This window comes from Saccharomyces eubayanus, chromosome X, assembly GCF_001298625.1.
Source record: "Saccharomyces eubayanus strain FM1318 chromosome X, whole genome shotgun sequence".
In the NCBI taxonomy this organism is placed as follows: Eukaryota; Fungi; Ascomycota; class Saccharomycetes; order Saccharomycetales; family Saccharomycetaceae; genus Saccharomyces; species Saccharomyces eubayanus.
Window position 1 is genome coordinate 388,262 of NC_030985.1, and position 17,035 is coordinate 405,296.

The 17,035-nt window shown below is 40.6% G+C and overlaps 8 protein-coding genes and 1 non-coding gene across 9 annotated transcripts; 4 read left to right on the forward strand and 5 right to left on the reverse strand.

Annotated features, from left to right (window-relative positions):
• Window positions 1-88: 88 nt before the first annotated feature.
• On the forward strand, window positions 89-1,633 carry RRN7 (Rrn7p; the record flags this gene model as incomplete). The annotated part of the gene is made up of 1 exon (XM_018366089.1): window positions 89-1,633. One exon carries the CDS (start codon window positions 89-91, stop codon window positions 1,631-1,633), a length of 1,545 nt encoding a protein of 514 aa, XP_018221295.1.
• Window positions 1,634-2,109: 476 nt separating this feature from the next.
• APS3 (Aps3p) lies at window positions 2,110-2,520 on the reverse strand (the record flags this gene model as incomplete). Its single annotated transcript, XM_018366090.1, has 1 exon — window positions 2,110-2,520. One exon carries the CDS (start codon window positions 2,518-2,520, stop codon window positions 2,110-2,112), a length of 411 nt encoding a protein of 136 aa, XP_018221296.1.
• Window positions 2,521-2,909: 389 nt separating this feature from the next.
• Window positions 2,910-2,980, reverse strand: DI49_2996. The gene has a single exon. It is a non-coding gene; the product is annotated as a tRNA-Gly (tRNA).
• Window positions 2,981-3,270: 290 nt separating this feature from the next.
• PET130 (Pet130p) lies at window positions 3,271-4,302 on the reverse strand (the record flags this gene model as incomplete). The annotated part of the gene is made up of 1 exon (XM_018366091.1): window positions 3,271-4,302. One exon carries the CDS (start codon window positions 4,300-4,302, stop codon window positions 3,271-3,273), a length of 1,032 nt encoding a protein of 343 aa, XP_018221297.1.
• A 577-nt stretch (window positions 4,303-4,879) lies between these two features.
• On the reverse strand, window positions 4,880-8,293 carry BBC1 (Bbc1p; the record flags this gene model as incomplete). Its single annotated transcript, XM_018366092.1, has 1 exon — window positions 4,880-8,293. One exon carries the CDS (start codon window positions 8,291-8,293, stop codon window positions 4,880-4,882), a length of 3,414 nt encoding a protein of 1,137 aa, XP_018221298.1.
• Window positions 8,294-8,787: 494 nt separating this feature from the next.
• Window positions 8,788-10,842, forward strand: MPS3 (Mps3p; the record flags this gene model as incomplete). The annotated part of the gene is made up of 1 exon (XM_018366093.1): window positions 8,788-10,842. The coding sequence occupies one exon, from the start codon at window positions 8,788-8,790 to the stop codon at window positions 10,840-10,842; it is 2,055 nt and encodes a 684-aa protein (XP_018221299.1).
• A 617-nt stretch (window positions 10,843-11,459) lies between these two features.
• On the forward strand, window positions 11,460-13,136 carry TPH3 (Tph3p; the record flags this gene model as incomplete). The annotated part of the gene is made up of 1 exon (XM_018366094.1): window positions 11,460-13,136. One exon carries the CDS (start codon window positions 11,460-11,462, stop codon window positions 13,134-13,136), a length of 1,677 nt encoding a protein of 558 aa, XP_018221300.1.
• Window positions 13,137-13,418: 282 nt separating this feature from the next.
• Window positions 13,419-15,026, forward strand: CCT3 (chaperonin-containing T-complex subunit CCT3; the record flags this gene model as incomplete). Its single annotated transcript, XM_018366095.1, has 1 exon — window positions 13,419-15,026. The coding sequence occupies one exon, from the start codon at window positions 13,419-13,421 to the stop codon at window positions 15,024-15,026; it is 1,608 nt and encodes a 535-aa protein (XP_018221301.1).
• Window positions 15,027-15,280: 254 nt separating this feature from the next.
• On the reverse strand, window positions 15,281-16,792 carry MAD3 (Mad3p; the record flags this gene model as incomplete). Its single annotated transcript, XM_018366096.1, has 1 exon — window positions 15,281-16,792. One exon carries the CDS (start codon window positions 16,790-16,792, stop codon window positions 15,281-15,283), a length of 1,512 nt encoding a protein of 503 aa, XP_018221302.1.
• Between the last annotated feature and the right edge of the window lie 243 nt (window positions 16,793-17,035).

Here is a 17,035-nt window from a genome sequence, read left to right on the forward strand (position 1 = left end):
TAAAAACATATACATATCTAAAAGCCTCTCTACACATACTTCCAGAGCGTACCACCACGCACATATCATCCATCCCCCTCTTCCCGGGATGTCCACGTTTATAAGAGGCCCCGTTTGCGGTGCAGACAATTGTCCCTCGCGGCTCTGGCGTATCATCGATGGGCGAAGAACCTGCCAGTACGGCCATGTCATGGACGGTGATGTGGAGTTCAACGACGATGAAGACGACCTTAACGGCCTTGCCGCCGGTGTTATCACAAGACGGCTGAACCTCACCACCAACGCGACGGGCAGTTTCCAGTCCAGTCAGCTCTCGAACTCGCAGCTCTTACTGCAACAGCAGAGACGGTCCCACAAGAAATTCAAAAAACTGATCGGCCACGAGGCCAAACTATTATTTCTCAAGTCCTTCCAGTTCATCCTGAAAAGGCAGACCCGGTGGCTGATCGATGAAATGCACTTCCCCGCGGAATTCGACCACGTTGTCAAAATAATATGGCTGAAACTCCTGAAAACAATCAACGACCAACCCCAAGAAGAGCTGAGGCTCCGGCTGCACATGGCGTCCACAGTTTCCATCCTGTATCTCGCATCTACCCACCTGTCCTTGCCCGTTTACACTTGTGACTACATCAAATGGATATGCACTACAAAGATGCCGTATTTCCAAGCAAGTGAACTACTGCCCAAATCGTGGAGAACCCGGCTGCCGAATTACTACATTTCCATATTGGAGGGCTCCATTTCGCCCTTCAACGGCCAGTTGTGCAACAAAATCGCTTTGACTTGCGGCACGATTCAATTCAACAAATCTTTCAACTCCCAAGTTTCATGCCAGGGTTTGTTATTGAAACTGGTGATGCAATACGCGCTGCCCCCAGAGTTCTACTTTTATATAAAGCAAATCATCGAATTTCAAGAAACCGACATCAAGAACCTAGCGCTTTGGGAAAGAATAGACGAACGTCACACAGGACCGATAAGCAACCACGCTGAATTGAGAATCATCTCTTATTTCATGCTTACGATACACTGGATTCTTTCTTTTGATCAAGACCACCGGTACCCGTTGAAATGGATCCTCGAACTCTCGAGTTCATTAACCCGCCATTCGACAACAAGGGAGTCTATTGACAGAAACATCGTTAACGTGGTTTACCCAGATAAGTCGACTTCTAACGACTACTTCCAATGGTCCGACGAAGAAACTCTGCAGTTCTTGAATTGGATGGAAAAGCAGTTCTTGCCCACACAAACAAGGTCTTTGGATGATGAAAGCGGCTCAAATGATATGACCATTGATCAAAAAATCGCCAGAAGGAAACTCTACAAGATTTTCCCCTTGGACCCCGACACTAATCGTGATCATGAGGCCATCGACTCGAAGCATCAATTGACATTTATTGAAGACTTACAAGAAAGATACGCCAAACAACAGTCTTTTCTTAACAACAATAAAACAGTTCACTTTACTACTCGTCAAGATATCCATCTGCCGACTAGAAAGGAGGCTGTCAATAGTCTCATGACTCAAATAGCATCGCAACTTTCAGCTGACTTCGCCATTTCTGAACAGCAACTAAAAGATTGTATTTATAGACTTAAAAAAGCTTGCATCCACAAAATGAACTGATTATTCGCTGCCTCAGTGAACTATCGTCAACACTCTTTAAGCATTTTACCACATGTATATATGTGATTTAAACAATATATACCAACCCGCATTTATCACATGTACGCTCATAAAAATATACTATTTTGTTTCCATTACATTTATGCAATTGTGATGCCAAGACTATCATATCACCGACGTCTCATTTCCCCCGGACAAGACAAACAACAGTTTGAATAAACCCAGTAGACCGTAACAGCGTGAGTAGGTTATCTAAATAAATATTGCTATAGCCTATATACGGTGCATCAGTAGTTAGCTACCTGATCAAATGGTAAACAAGAACCAAATGGAATGGAGACTTTAGCATTACTTTTACCAGTGAGAAATCCTTGTACGACTTCATACTAACAGAACAGGAGCAGCGGAAGGCTCAGCTGATCTCACCACACCCGTTGGTTCATTGATCTTAAAATTGTAAAATCCTTATTATCATTTTACTGTCCAGTGGCCCATTGAGCAAATCCACCTTGAGCAAACGCTTGCAGTGCGCTCCCGAATCCAGTCGATGATAGTCTTCCTATTTTACTATCTGTGGACTCAGAAGCTTTGTTCAATTCATCAACGGAAGCGACGATCTTGTTTACGTTGGTTTCAATCACCATTCCTCCCTGTACGATCTCTTCCAATATACTCTGTAAAGTTTGCCAATTGAAAATCAAATCGAGTTCGTTGACTTCAGTAAAACAACGGTCCAATGATTCAACGAAAGTTTGAATCAAGTCTAATATGGCTAACTCTGATTCTTGGTCGTCCACAATAAAAGTGAAATACAATGTAGCGTAATTTTTGAAGATGATCTGAATATCCTCGTTGTTTACATCATCACTATTACTCCCATTACTCATTAAAAGGGATGGTGGTGTAACTAAGAAAGAACTTTGGAAATCGCTATTCCTCTGTGAAATCAATTCATAAACTTGTTCCAGCAGTAGTTTTTGCTTGGGGAGCTCCACAGGCGTGTAGAACTTCACCAATCTCGGTTGGCACTTCTTATTGACTATTGGTAAAGTAAATTTCTGTTAGTAGCGGGTATACTTGGCTATAAAAAACAAACTTATGATAATTTACATACATATTAAAACAGCATGAATCATTGTGCAGTTTATCGTACTGAGTGGGGTTTCGAGTTCAGTGCTAGGTGATAGAGTTTAATCAGTTGCGATTTCAGCTTCCAATGAACAAATCCAAAAAAATATGCTTCTAGCAAGCTAAAAAAATTGAACTAAAAAATAAATGCGCAAGCCCGGAATCGAACCGGGGGCCCAACGATGGCAACGTTGGATTTTACCACTAAACCACTTGCGCTGGTTATTTGTTATCAAAACCTAAACTATGTTCTGTTCAATATTTTAGGTTAATAAAATTATTATTATTCTTGGGTACCATTCAGAAGTCCTTCAGTTCAAGAGATGTGGCGAACAATAACTCAGGTCTTGAATAGGTGTATTTCCAGCTTGAAAGGCAATTTGTAGCTTTCACCTAGTGGTTGCAGAAGTTGTGAGAATATTTAAATACATATGAACAAGGTGTAAAGATGGTTGACAATAATTTATGCATGGATTAAAATATAGAGAAGAAATAAGTACAGTTTCAGGTTACTGATCTCTAGATTGCTCTCTTCTTAACTCAAAAGGGAACTTACTAATCTTGAGTATCCTGTTGATTGTGTTTACGTTTATACTGTCGTTGAATGCTTCCACCCAAGTTTTGCCTTTGGGACCTTTTTTTGGGATCAAAAATTTATCCCAATTCAAATCTGCAACCTTCTGGACGCTTTTATTGATTTCCTTGTTAAACTCGTCCAGAGTGTCTACATCAGGAAATATCCTTACAATGTACAAATAATATCCATCTTTTGCTGTGCCAACAGTACTTCTACCAAACTTGTCCAGTAGACTTTTCTTTGCTTTGCTCTCAACGGCATTCCTAGACTCAGACCGATTACGTTCCCGAATAGCCTTATCGCCATTTAGTCTACACCATTCTTCGATAAACGGCGTTTTCACCTTCAATTTCAAATCTCTCCTCAAGTATGCAAATTCTGAAGGAATATTGTTCCTATGTTTAGATGCCAATCGTGCCATTGTGGTCTGAATTTTGGTCAATTCCGCTTCATCGGTTTTCAATATTCTAGATTCGTTGTAATACTGGTGATTTTGATTCAGTACCTTACCATTCAAATAAAACTTTTTTGTTGATTTAACTGTAATGGAAGGTTTGCTTTTCCTAAAACAAGAGATGAAATGATCCTCTGGAAAATAATGTAACTGAAAAAATCTGCTATCGTACACCAATGAATGAGAAGAGAATCTTTTGCTAATGGATATGTATGCTTGAATGGGAGAAATTATCCCTCGAAGTTTACCAGCAACATATTTCACTGGATCCCATTTCATATCTTGTTTCTTCTGTAAGTCTGTGACCTTGCTAAGCGCAGTATTCTTGAAAGAAAATACCACTGCACGATTAACTGAATCACCTCTTTGAAGATTGTCTAGTGAGAGTGGCTCAGTATCTCTAGTTACAATGAAGTTTGAAAACGGATCACTTGCATGTATAGTGGTGGATGGTCGGACCACCAATCGGCTCTTGAGGTTCTGTGACAATAACGAAGAGCATAACCTCATGATGTAGGTTTCTCTATACGGCTTCCTTCACCCTTTTCCCTCATCCGGTACTGCTTTCCTATGTTTTAGAGATCTATCGTGAGCTATTTCTCTCCTGTTTTTTTTTTTTTTTAGAATATAATAGTATTGACAGGGAATAGAGCTAGGCTAAGACTGGAAGAAAAGCTTTCAGGAAAAAAATGGATGGTGTTGTTTAAAACAATGGAGGATAGTCCTATTTCCATTAACTAGAAGTCCTTATCTCAAGGGTGCGGCTCTAGGTACGACCGCTTCACATTACTATTTGGAACAAATAGCAGCTTTTATATAATAAAACTTAAGAACAGACAAAATATGTATAGTATTTAATTGTTAATACTTTTCACCAGGCTGTTCCGACTTGTAAAAGAGAGAGAGCCTAGATGAAAGAAAATGTAAACATAATTCGTTGAAGTTGATATCGTATCTTCTCTTCTGTAAATGAAGAAACAGACAGACAGGCAAGTCATAGATTAAGTAACTACAGGGACTAGACAGACAAAACTAGATGCCTCTATGGCTTTCCTTCAAAGAAAGTGAAAAAAGTGAAAAAAGTGAATCACCACCCTACATATCCCCTACCAACAACTCTAAAAACCTTTAATTTTCCGCTTTTCATATGACTTAGCTTGTAGCTATTTTGAACGATCTTTCCCTCTTGATTTTCGATGACTCTAAATTTATTTTTGGTAAAATCGTAATCGGTCACAACACTTGAGTATGGGATGGAAGCGTCTATCCCGATGTTGACAATTTCTTTTTTACCGATCTTCTTATGTGCTTCAAACTTAGCCTTTCTAATTACAATTATGTCACCAGGCCTAATCTTTTGTAAGCTTTTCGTTATATTTTCAGTTCCATCTTCAGGTTTAAAACTTAATATAGTCGCACCGAATGTTCTTAGTCCTATGGGGAGTATGATTTCGTCTTTGAACTCGGATAGAATTTGTGGCACAAAGTTTTTGGCCCCAATGTGTGAGTTTATTAACGAATGTGATTTTTCTAGAATTCTTACATTGAACTTTTGAGCGTATTCATCCAGTAGCTGTGCTGATTGTGCTTCAGCCGGTGGTGGCAAATGTTCTTGGAAAGTTGTTACTGTTTTCTCGGGGTTTGCATTGTCGAAAGTCAAGGAGAATCTCAATTGTGAATAGTTTTCAAACAAGAAATAAAAATCTCTTATAACCCATTTTTGGTGTAACCTTTTAGAAATTACATGATCATCGATTTCCATTAAAAACTTCAACTTCAAATTGCTTATAGCGGAAGGCACGGTTTTGTTAATCCACCACCTTTCCTGCGGATTAAAATCTATTTTTGTATTAGTGGACATATCGCCCAGGTCATGTGTCGTTGACCTTCTCACAGAGCTCATGTTAGGAGAAGTGGACTGATGGAAGGATTCTATTGTGCTGTTTTTCGCTAAAGGTACGATAGGAGGTAATGCTGGTGGCTCCCTCTCTGTATGAGGTGGGAGTTGAGTGGAGGGGGGTGATTTTGCACCTGGTGCCAGAGGTGGAGAAGTTGCAACATGTGGAGGAGGGGGAGGAGGGGCAGTACGTGTTGTGACCTCATGTGTATTCGGTGGGTTGACTGTATATCCAGAGACACTATGTGGGACTGGCGGAGCATTTGGAAGTGGCGGAGCCGCTTTGTTGGGCATCGTCTGATATTCCGCAGGTACGGGAGGTGGAGGAGGACCCGATGGTCTAGGAACATGTACTTGCTCTTCTATTTTGTTATGTTTAGAAAATGCAGATGGTGTTGGAGGTGCTGGGGTTGCTGGAGGTGCTGATGGTGCTGGAGGTGCTGATGGTGCTGATGGTGCTGATGGTGCTGATGGTGCTGATGGTGCTGATGGTGCTGGAGGTGCTGGAGGTGCTGGAGGTGCTGGAGGTGCTGGAGGTGCCGGAGGTGCCGGAGGAGAAGGAGATGCTGAAGGAGATGGTAGCACATTCTCTGCAGCTGAATCTTGGCTTATAATTGGAGCTGGTGGCATGGAGAACGGGATATTTGGAGCAGCTGTTGGTAATGGAGGTGGTTCGGTTGAAAGTGGGTCATTATGTTCATTTTCAGATGCCTTTCTATGTTGCCCTGGAAGGGAATTAGTGAAAGTTTTTATCGACTCGTTGCGGGCGACTCCTGGTCTTGGGGGAGAGACTGGTAATTCATCGATCGTTTTTTGTTTCTCCAGGCTCACGGAATTTGGTACAATCCCTGTAGCATGGTGGGGCGTAGGGGGTATTTGAGGATAAATTTCTTGTCCGGAGGTTGAGCTGGTTGGCTCAACATTGCTTCCTAGGGAACCTTGCCCCACAAGTGAATTTCTTTTCAGGCCGTCGATCGCATCTTCAAAGTCATGATCGTTATCAGTGTCTTCTTCAGAGTCACTGTCAAAGTTATTAGAATGTGCATGGTCACCCACGGCTAGATCTTTATAGACGTGTGTGCCATGCTCCCGCTTCGGTTCGTTCTCTACGACGTGTGGGTCCAACGTTTTTTCTTCTGGAGATTCGCGTTCCTCTGGAGATTCGCGTTCCTCTGTTGGTCCTGATCTTTTAAAGAATGGATTAGAGTTTGGATCAGCAAAAGGCATAACAGGTATAGCGGTGGGCAGCTCTTCTATTTGTTGGGCTTCTTGATGCTTGACTTCTTTCTTTTTGGCTTTTTTGGGTTCTTCTGATGCATTACTGCCAACTCCAGAGCTCATACCAAATGGATTGAAGCCAACAGGTGCACCAAATCTACCAGCCCCTGAAAGTTTAGCCATTCTTTCTCTCAATGCCGCTCTGCGATTTTCTTCACTATCCTCTTCATCTTCCTCGTTTTCCTCCTCTTCTTCTTCGCTAGCATGTTCTATCTCTTTCTCTTCAGCAATTCTCTCCCTGTTTGGTTCATCCCGTTGCGGGTACTGGGCTTCATCCTTCTCGTATTCCTCCTTGTATTGATCTATAACTTGCTCACTCTCTGTATCACTCATGTCTGCACCCACACTAATAGAGGTCTGTACGCTTTCTTTGTGTGCTAGCGGTTCCACATAAGATTCATGAACATGTTCGGTTTCAAGTTCGGGTTCAGATTTAGGTCCGGTTTTTTCATTTGGTTCTTCATTTCCTTCAGTTTCTATATTGGGTTCACTTCCGTTACCTGGTACTCTTTCCTGATCTTGTTCTTGTTTAGCTTTTTTTTTCAACAGTTCTTTCTCTCTTGCGGCTTGTAATTTCTGCTGTTCTTCCAATAGCGCAATTCTTTCTTTCAGACTCATTTTAGGTTGATCTTTCTTCAATTGATCATTTTCAGTCTCAAGTTCCCCACTTTCCACTTGAGCTCGATTAATTGGCTCAGGAACATTCTTTCCTTCATTTTCCTTAAAAGACTTTTTCCTTTCTAAATCGGACTTATCACTGGCTGGGATTCCAGGGGGGACGTAGAATTTAGGGGCATCAGCCACAACTGTCTTCTTCACAGGTATGTTCTCCAAATCAAAGTGACTCGCTCCTGGTAGAGGAGCTTGCTCAGATATGTCTTGATTAAACATGGATAAGCGCGCCTTCAATTTCGGAGAGTCCATAGGAACACTTCTTTCGTTATTTGTGGGCAGATCATGGCAAACTGCCGCTGGCACAGGTACAGATGGCAAAGCTTCTGTTTTTGTTTCAGGTTCACCGGGCTCAGTAGAAGCCTCCGATTCTACATGAAGCTTGGTGGTGTGTGACTGTGTGGGAGCTGCAATCGCAGGCGATTCAGCTTCCTTTGCGGTCTCAGGCGCTTGGGTCGCAGTAACAAAACTTTTGGGAAAGATACCTTCAACGGTGTTGCCATTGGAGTCTCGGTACTCGCCAAAATACCATTCTGCGTCTTCGACAGAGGTCACAGTAATTTCTTGATCTTTTTCAAAATTCAAATCGTCTTCGTAATCTGACTTGTAAGGGAACTGAGCCACCGCTTTGAAAGGCACCTCGGGTTCGCTCATCCTGTGGTTGAGTATTATGGTGTTTTTCTTCTATCGGTTGTATTACTTTGAAAGACAATTGATGGTTAGCACCAATTCAATGTATAATAACGCGCTAGTAATCACCACTACCTGTTTAAACCGTTATTAAAGGAGCTCAGAATTACAAAGCAAATAGGGGCTCTATAGGGGTTTTAACTGTCTTCAGGTTTAATGTCATTTCTGTATAGGCTTAAAGCAGTTATGTGAGGGTATAAATATATTTTTTTTAGATTTTTAAAGGTCATTATAGGTCTTGATGCGGGTAACTGTCGTGACGCGAAAACCGTAATATAACGCCAATGTAAACATATCATCTTGAAATGATTATTAACAAGGTAGACGTTTTACATGGAGGGACAGAATTAGCGTGTTTAAGATAGTGCTATCTGTTTATTACTGTAGGAGCTCATACTTTCAGAGCAGTTTCCTTTTCTTTCCTGTTGGGAGTAACTTTTGTTTTGACGGTGTTGAATATGAATCACACGAATGAGTATAGGCGGGAAGAGGCAGGAGCGGCTAATGAACAATTTCTTTATAACAAGACTGTTAAATCTGCGTATGCAGACGTGCTGAAGGACAAGATGAATAGAGAGCGGACGATTGATCTTCATATCGGGAAAAGATCCCTCGCTGACGGTGGCGAGACAGATAACTACCTGGATAAGGAGGATGATTCCACGTATGAGATGTTCAAGAAAAATCTTGATGTTCCCATAAACTGCCGTGGAAACGAAGATGGTAATGACGACGACGATGATTATGACGATGATGAACTGTACTTTGAGGACGATGAAGAGGAAACCGACGGTTTTAGCGATGAGGATTATACTGACGAGGCAGACAAGAGCTTTATTGAGGATAGTGAATCAGATGACTACGAATTGGAAGGCGATTCGGAGTTTGAAGGAAACAGAGAGGGCCCGGATGCAACCAACAGGTTGTCATGGGGGAAGTGTATTGTATACGGTGGTGTTCTCTTCATGATCTATCTTTTTGGCTTTTTTTTGATGACATTCGTGAAAAATAATACTGACAGCATCTTATCTGGTGCTACATCAACACCAGGTAAATCATTCGCCAATCTACAAAAACAGATAAATCATTTATATAGCGAATTGAGTAACCGCGACGAGAAACAAAATTCTGAACTGGACAAAACAATAAAAGTTATCATTTCCCAATTCGAGAAGAACATCAAGAAACTGCTACCTTCGAATTTAGTTAGTTTTGAAAATGACATTAATTCCCTAACAGAACAGGTGCAGACAATCTCCACCTCCATGAGTGAGTGGCAGAGGCAAAGTCAAAGGTTTACCGTTGATAACGTTACTCAATGGCAAGATCAACTGATTAAACAACTAGACACACACCTCCCTCAAGAAATACCAGTGGTTATTAACAATTCTTCCTCGGTTTTGATAATCCCCGAGTTGCACAATTACTTGACTACATTGCTTTCTGATGTCATTGAGTCGCCAGGGATTGCCACCACAGGCGATTCTGATAAACCTTGGGAGTATGATTTAAATCATTACGTAAAGGAGATTCTATCAAACGAGTTGCAGTACATCGATAAGGATTATTTCATTCAGGAGATGAACAGGAGACTGCAATCGAACAAACAGGAAATTTGGCAAGAAATCATCCATAAATTAGAATCTCAGCAACAGCAAGTTCAACATAGGTCCGATTCACCGCAGCAGTATTCGAGTATATTGATGAAACGATTAATACACCAAATTTACAATTCTAACCAACATCAATGGGAGGACGATTTAGATTTTGCCACTTACGTCCAGGGAACAAAACTATTGAACCATTTAACTTCGCCGACATGGAAACAAGGCAACGGAGTGCAACCAGTAGAATTACTGTCTGATTCTAAACAAAGCTCCTCGACCTACTGGCAATGCGAAAGTGAACCTGGATGTTCGTGGGCTGTAAGATTCAAAACTCCTCTGTATTTGACCAAAATGTCATATTTGCACGGCCGTTTCACTAACAACTTGCATATAATGAACTCGGCACCAAAGATAATATCGTTGTACGTCAAATTATCCCAGACTAATGAGATCAAGGCATTGCGGTCATTGGCCAGCCAATATAGTTTCGGACAACCACACAAGAGAGATCAAAATTACATCAAGATTGCCCAATTTGAATACAGGTTGACGGATTCCAGAATACGCCAGCAAATACCTCTACCACCGTGGTTCATTCAATTGAAGCCTCTCGTGCGCTCAGTAGTCTTTCAAGTAGACGAAAACTATGGGAACAAGAGGTTTACGTCTCTGAGAAAATTTATCATTAATGGTGTGACACCACAAGATTTGCAAATTATTGAGAACAATGAGTTCCCTGTTTTATTAGGGGACGTCCCGGAGTACGGTGTTGCTCAAAACATCAACGAAGGCAAACGGAATGCTTTACTATCAACGCCCTCATACGTGTCACCACCTAGCACCAGCGCCAAGTTCCATCCCGCTTCCAATGTCCCATCCTTTGGGCAGGATGAGCTAGATCGATAAACGAGATAACTACGGCCTGCCCCTAGAAAATCACGCAGATCGCCCGGTGCTCCTTTTGAATCATAGGGTCACCTATTTACTACCCGCTATAATCCAGGCATAGGTGTTGTACTCTCACCCTTCTACACAGCCACACGGGAGCCGAGCGCTGCTCCTATGCGTAAATTCGCGTTTCAGGATTAACGCACTAAAAGCCCCTCATGATATTTAAAGTTAGAGTCGTTTGGAAATCGGATTATCTTTTTTTTTGTGCAGTTTTGCGGGAAATTTTCCCTGCTTGAAAAACTGGAAAATCAAAACCATTTTGTAAAAAAGGTAAAAAAGGGAAATTTTTTCAAAGGAAGGAAGGATAAAACACTCGGTTTGGTTACTTTATTCAGCCATTTTACTCACTCCACCATTCATTTTTCGCTTCCATTCCATTCTTCGTTTACTTATCCACCGTACATCGTCTTTTTAGTTTTACAAATAGTATAGCAACAAGGAAGGCTTAATCTCACATATTCTTGGCACTCTAGTACATTCAGGCTCTTTAAAAGCATAACAGGAACCAAATAGTACAGTTCATTTTTCCGTACATCAACAGCTGTCTACAAGCAACGCAAACAAATAAAACAATGGGCTTCTTAAACTCCTTAAAGAAACCGGTTAACATTAAGACCTCACTCCCTAGGTTCTCCGGCAGTGCCACGGGTTCATCGTTCACTTCGAGTAGTCACCCAATAAAGACACGTTCCTTCCAAGAATTACCCCCGGAGCTATTCGCTATTGCCAAACCTATATTCAGGTTGCTGCAGGCACAAGTAAACAAGGTCTACTTTCAATCTTCAGGCGCTGAAGCAGCATGGAATATTAAGGATTCGTCTGGTCACATTTTTGAAGCGGAATCGATCTCCTTGATCGGTTCTCATATAGTCATTACAGGCTCGTCTTTCGGGACCATGAACGTTTCCATCATAGATTCCCCATCTAATATAAATCAATGCTCTATTTCAAACGTTGGCGAATTCCTGCAGTTCAATTACGGCCAGTTGTCTGTTACATGTAACGACTTTGCCCTACTAGAAGAGTTCAAAAGGTTGTGCATGATCTCCATTTTCGAGTCTGTGTCCATATATAAGGCCTTGACCGGTACAGTAATTTCATCCTACGGGTTAAGAATGTCTGATATGCATGTCATTTTGAACTCGGCATTTAATTTCAAAGATTGGTGCGAGATTTATCTCGATGATCAAGGCTGGGTCAAAGTGTGGTGCCATATTGACAAGGTGGCTAAAAGTAATAGTGATCATGATGCCAAAGGTAAATACCAAATCAGATTTTATAGAGATGACAAGTCCACATCTAGAAAAAATTGCGTTCTTTTCATTCCTGACAATGAATACGTACAAGATTCGTTTTTTTATAACGCCAACTCAAGTAAACCCTCTAAAAATATGAACGAATTTTTCCAAGGATTGCAGATGATAAAGCTCGTTGGTAATGTGCGTTTCTGCGGTGATACGGATTTAAACGACATAATGGATAGTGGGTCAATTTATAGTAATGCGAACAATGGGAGTGGTGACAGCAGCTCGACCGCATTGAACAATGAAAGTCCCAACACTACACCGAAGAGTAGAACTTTTTTCTCACCGAAAGGTCACAAAAGAAACGGTTCTCATGTAAGTTCGCTAACTTCAAGATCAACAAAGAAGCCCATCACCAACTTCACCATAAGTTCAAAAGGTCTCTTGATCAGGCCATTGCCGCATCACGGTGTGCACCACCTGGAAGCAATGATTAGGTTTATTGTTCCCTTGATGGACTGTGCAAGGCTTTACGGGCGTCCAGTTCAATTCAAGACAGACAGGACAGACATAAACTCATTAATGTTTGGGTTACCCAAATTGCCCTCAGTCGATTATTTTGCTCAGGAAGAGATTGCCCATTTAATGACCCAGGATTTTAATCCCTTAAAAGAAAAAGACACCGACGATACAATGGCATTGACCATGTCGAGGTTTTCTAGCTATTTACAAGAAAGAATGACCAAAGTCTCTAAAAGAAACACCGACTTAAGTTTCAGGACTATCGGTGATGTAATGGGCATGTACAACCCTACAAGGGACGACGCTAAAGTGAGCCCTATTGGCAATGAAAATAACTTAGTGAAGCAACTTTCGTTGAGCGAAAAGAGTAACACTAGCTCAGATACAGCAGATGTGATGAACCAATTCCAAGTGAACGCTCGTGAATATCAAAATACTATGCGCGAATGTCCGCTTGTCACAACTACATCACCCTTGGCCTAGCTGCTTGCGTCAAACCTAGCTACAATTACAAAAACTTATCTCAGTATATATATTTTAGTAGTGAAGTAATGATATCGGGAAATACATTTGAATAGTGTGGTATGTGTATGAAATATATCTTGAACTGAATAATTTTCGTTTGAAGTGATATATAGGTAGTGTGGAAAAAAAATTAGCAAATTGCCACTTTATGAGGCGAGAAGAGCTTTAAACAAGAACAGCATTGAAATTCTCGGTTGACCAAGCTTCAAATCACCATACCGAACAGCGTCACAAGCCACAATGCAAGCTCCAGTGGTGTTTATGAATGCTTCTCAAGAGAGAACAACCGGCCGTCAGGCTCAAGTTTCCAATATCACCGCTGCAAAGGCAGTCGCTGATGTCATCCGTACTTGCCTAGGTCCAAAAGCTATGTTGAAGATGTTGTTAGATCCTATGGGTGGTCTTGTGTTGACTAACGATGGTCATGCTATTCTGAGGGAAATTGATGTTGCACACCCTGCAGCTAAATCAATGTTGGAACTATCCCGTACTCAAGATGAAGAGGTTGGTGATGGGACTACAACTGTTATCATTTTAGCGGGTGAGATCTTAGCTCAGTGTGCCCCATATTTGATTGAGAAGAACATTCATCCAGTCATTATCATCCAAGCTTTGAAAAAGGCTTTAACTGATGCATTAGAGGTCATCAAGCAGGTAAGTAAACCTGTCGATGTGGAAAATGATGCTGCTATGAAAAAATTGATTCAAGCTTCCATTGGTACCAAATATGTTATACATTGGTCAGATAAAATGTGTGAATTAGCTCTGGATGCTGTCAAGACCGTTCGTGAAGATTTGGGTCAAAATCTAGAAGGCGAACCTAATTTCGAAATCGACATTAAAAGATATGTCCGTGTAGAAAAGATCCCTGGTGGGGATGTTCTAGATTCTCGTGTTTTAAAGGGTGTGCTATTGAACAAAGATGTTGTTCATCCAAAGATGTCCCGCCACATAGAGAATCCACGTGTCGTTCTATTGGATTGTCCATTAGAATACAAGAAAGGTGAATCTCAAACCAACATTGAAATTGAAAAGGAAGAAGACTGGAACAGGATTTTGCAAATTGAAGAAGAACAAGTCCAGATGATGTGCGAACAAATTTTGTCGGTCAAACCAACTCTTGTCATTACTGAAAAGGGTGTCTCCGACTTAGCACAACATTACCTACTAAAAGGTGGATGTACTGCTTTGAGAAGAGTGAAGAAATCAGACAATAACAGAATCGCGCGTGTAACTGGTGCAACCATTGTTAACCGTGTAGAAGACCTAAAGGAAAGTGACGTGGGTACTAGTTGTGGATTATTTAAAGTAGAAATGATTGGCGATGAATATTTCTCATTTTTGGATAACTGTAAGGAACCAAAAGCCTGTACTATAATGCTGCGTGGTGGTTCCAAGGATATATTAAATGAAATAGACCGTAATTTACAAGATGCTATGGCTGTTGCTCGTAATGTTATGTTGAGCCCTTCATTGTCCCCAGGTGGCGGTGCTACCGAAATGGCAGTTTCCGTAAAACTAGCAGAAAAAGCAAAACAACTAGAAGGTATTCAACAATGGCCATACCAAGCCGTAGCAGATGCTATGGAATGTATTCCACGCACACTAATACAAAATGCAGGTGGTGATCCTATCAGACTATTATCCCAATTAAGAGCCAAACATGCGCAAGGTAATGTCACAATGGGTATTGACGGTGACAAGGGTAAAATTGTAGATATGGTTGATTATGGTATTTGGGAACCTGAAGTCATTAAACAGCAAAGTATCAAAACTGCTATTGAAAGTGCATGTTTATTATTAAGAGTTGATGATATTGTTAGTGGTGTAAGAAAACAAGAAGAGTAATCTTGGAGCTGAGCTTTGCTACTGCTCTTTACTTGCAGTGTTTCTTTGATTTTTCGTTTTTTATACTATTGTAATGTATTTATATAGAATTGAAACCTTCATATAATTTTGTCATCTTTAGGATAATTACTAAGGAGCTGCTGAGAGGGACCACTGTGTAGAATTGTTTCCCTATAGAAATTTAATTGCGTTTACAATCGTGTGTGTGTGCGTGTGTTTACGGTTAATAGATCTACCCTTGAATGATGGTATTTTCAGCGTGGCAATGGGTACGAGACAAAGGATGAACTCGATTTGTCATCATCTGAAATAATCTCGGAATTTCTGCTTTGTGAAACGGAATATGATTCTCTCATTTCCAAAATTGGTGTTAGCCGGCGTGGCCCAGTAACAGGGGAATCGTCTAATAATCTAATATCTTGGTTCTTAGGTGTCATGGGACTGTTAATGTATCCCTCACCGGCAGATATTTTTTCTTGGTATGAGGGGATCAGTGTCTTAGAAACCAAGGCTTTTCTAGATGTTTTAGGCTTTTTTGAACGTATCTCAGTTTCTTCATGCTCTTCGTTTTCTTCACCGCCCTCCTCTATTTCCCTTGGGTGCTTCTTGTTCAAGCTTTTTTTTTTATAAATATTTCTTGAAATAGCTAAGATCTCATCTAAAGAGAATTCCAATCTCTCGCTTTTAGCTTTCTCATCCTGACAATAAATCAGTTTAAAATTACAATCGATCTTTTCAGGTTTTTGGTCTCTCACGCTTATTATATGATAAACAGGGTCGCTTCTACCCATAGAATCTCTGAAGATAGGTAATTTTTCATCACGTTGCCTACTTTTTTGGGAGGGTATTTGGTGTTGTTTCAGCTCACCTAAATTTGTGTTTGCTTCGAGTACTGATATAATGGACCTATTTTCTTTACTTCTTTCTGCTTTAGAGCCAAAGTTTTCCCATCCGTCCCTATAAACATTACTCTTGAATTCTTCAGATGGTTCTGTGTTCAAGTCCTCATCATCCACAAATATAGTATTTTTCAATATGTTTTCGTTAGTTAATGGATCATTCGGATTTGCAAGTTCGAGTCTGTTGACAAATCCAGATCTAGTTTTCCCAAGCACCGTAGTTTCCAACAAATCCACTATAACCCCGTCCTCTTGAATATTTTGCTCGTCCAGCTGTTTCTGAAGATGAGACAACTGATTCTCTAAAATCAGACCAGGCTCAGCATTGTTCTTTATTCCAAGCTGTAAAATGTTTACTGCATGTTGAAACTTTTGTTTTTGAATCAGAAGGCTTGCAAATTCCTCGTAAAATAATGACAGCTTAGAACCAATGCCATTTCTTAACATATACATGAAGATATCTCTACTTTCCATAAAAGAATTTACCGTAAAGATTTCCATATACCAAAACCATATTTTTAAAAATCTTAAATCATTCTGGTATCTTTTGAAGTCCTTCAAGTGGGATAAACACTTTTCCATAAGAGTGAGCATTCCGCTTTGTTTGGAATTGCCGCCTTGGGGATAGGCATTGTTAAGCCAGTTTATGTATTCGAGGTATAAAGTAATTGGGTCATCCAATGTCGGGAGCTCATCTATCAGTCTTTGCTCAAAGCTTGATTTGATATGACTCATCTCTGTCAACGGTTGGTGTATTGCTTTCAGAAGTGCTGATGCTGATCTTCCGTGCTTTAAAGGTAAAATGTTTTCCTTTTGCACTTCAATATGTTCAAAGTTGACAACATTTTGTGATGGTGATGATGCCATGTGAATTTACCGTTCAATATGCAGTTTTTTCTTTGTAAGTTTCCTTGCCTATCAACTCGATGTCCTTGAATGCTTTTTCGTACTGGTTTGTTTATTTTTTTTTCCTTAATGCATACTTGGCGGCGATACCCTTTTAAAAAAGGGAAAAAATTAGTATTCAATACTATAATCGTATGAATAAACGGGCGTTAACGAAAATTATATCTAACAAGGGTTTTATTTAATTAAACAACCAAACGTAGT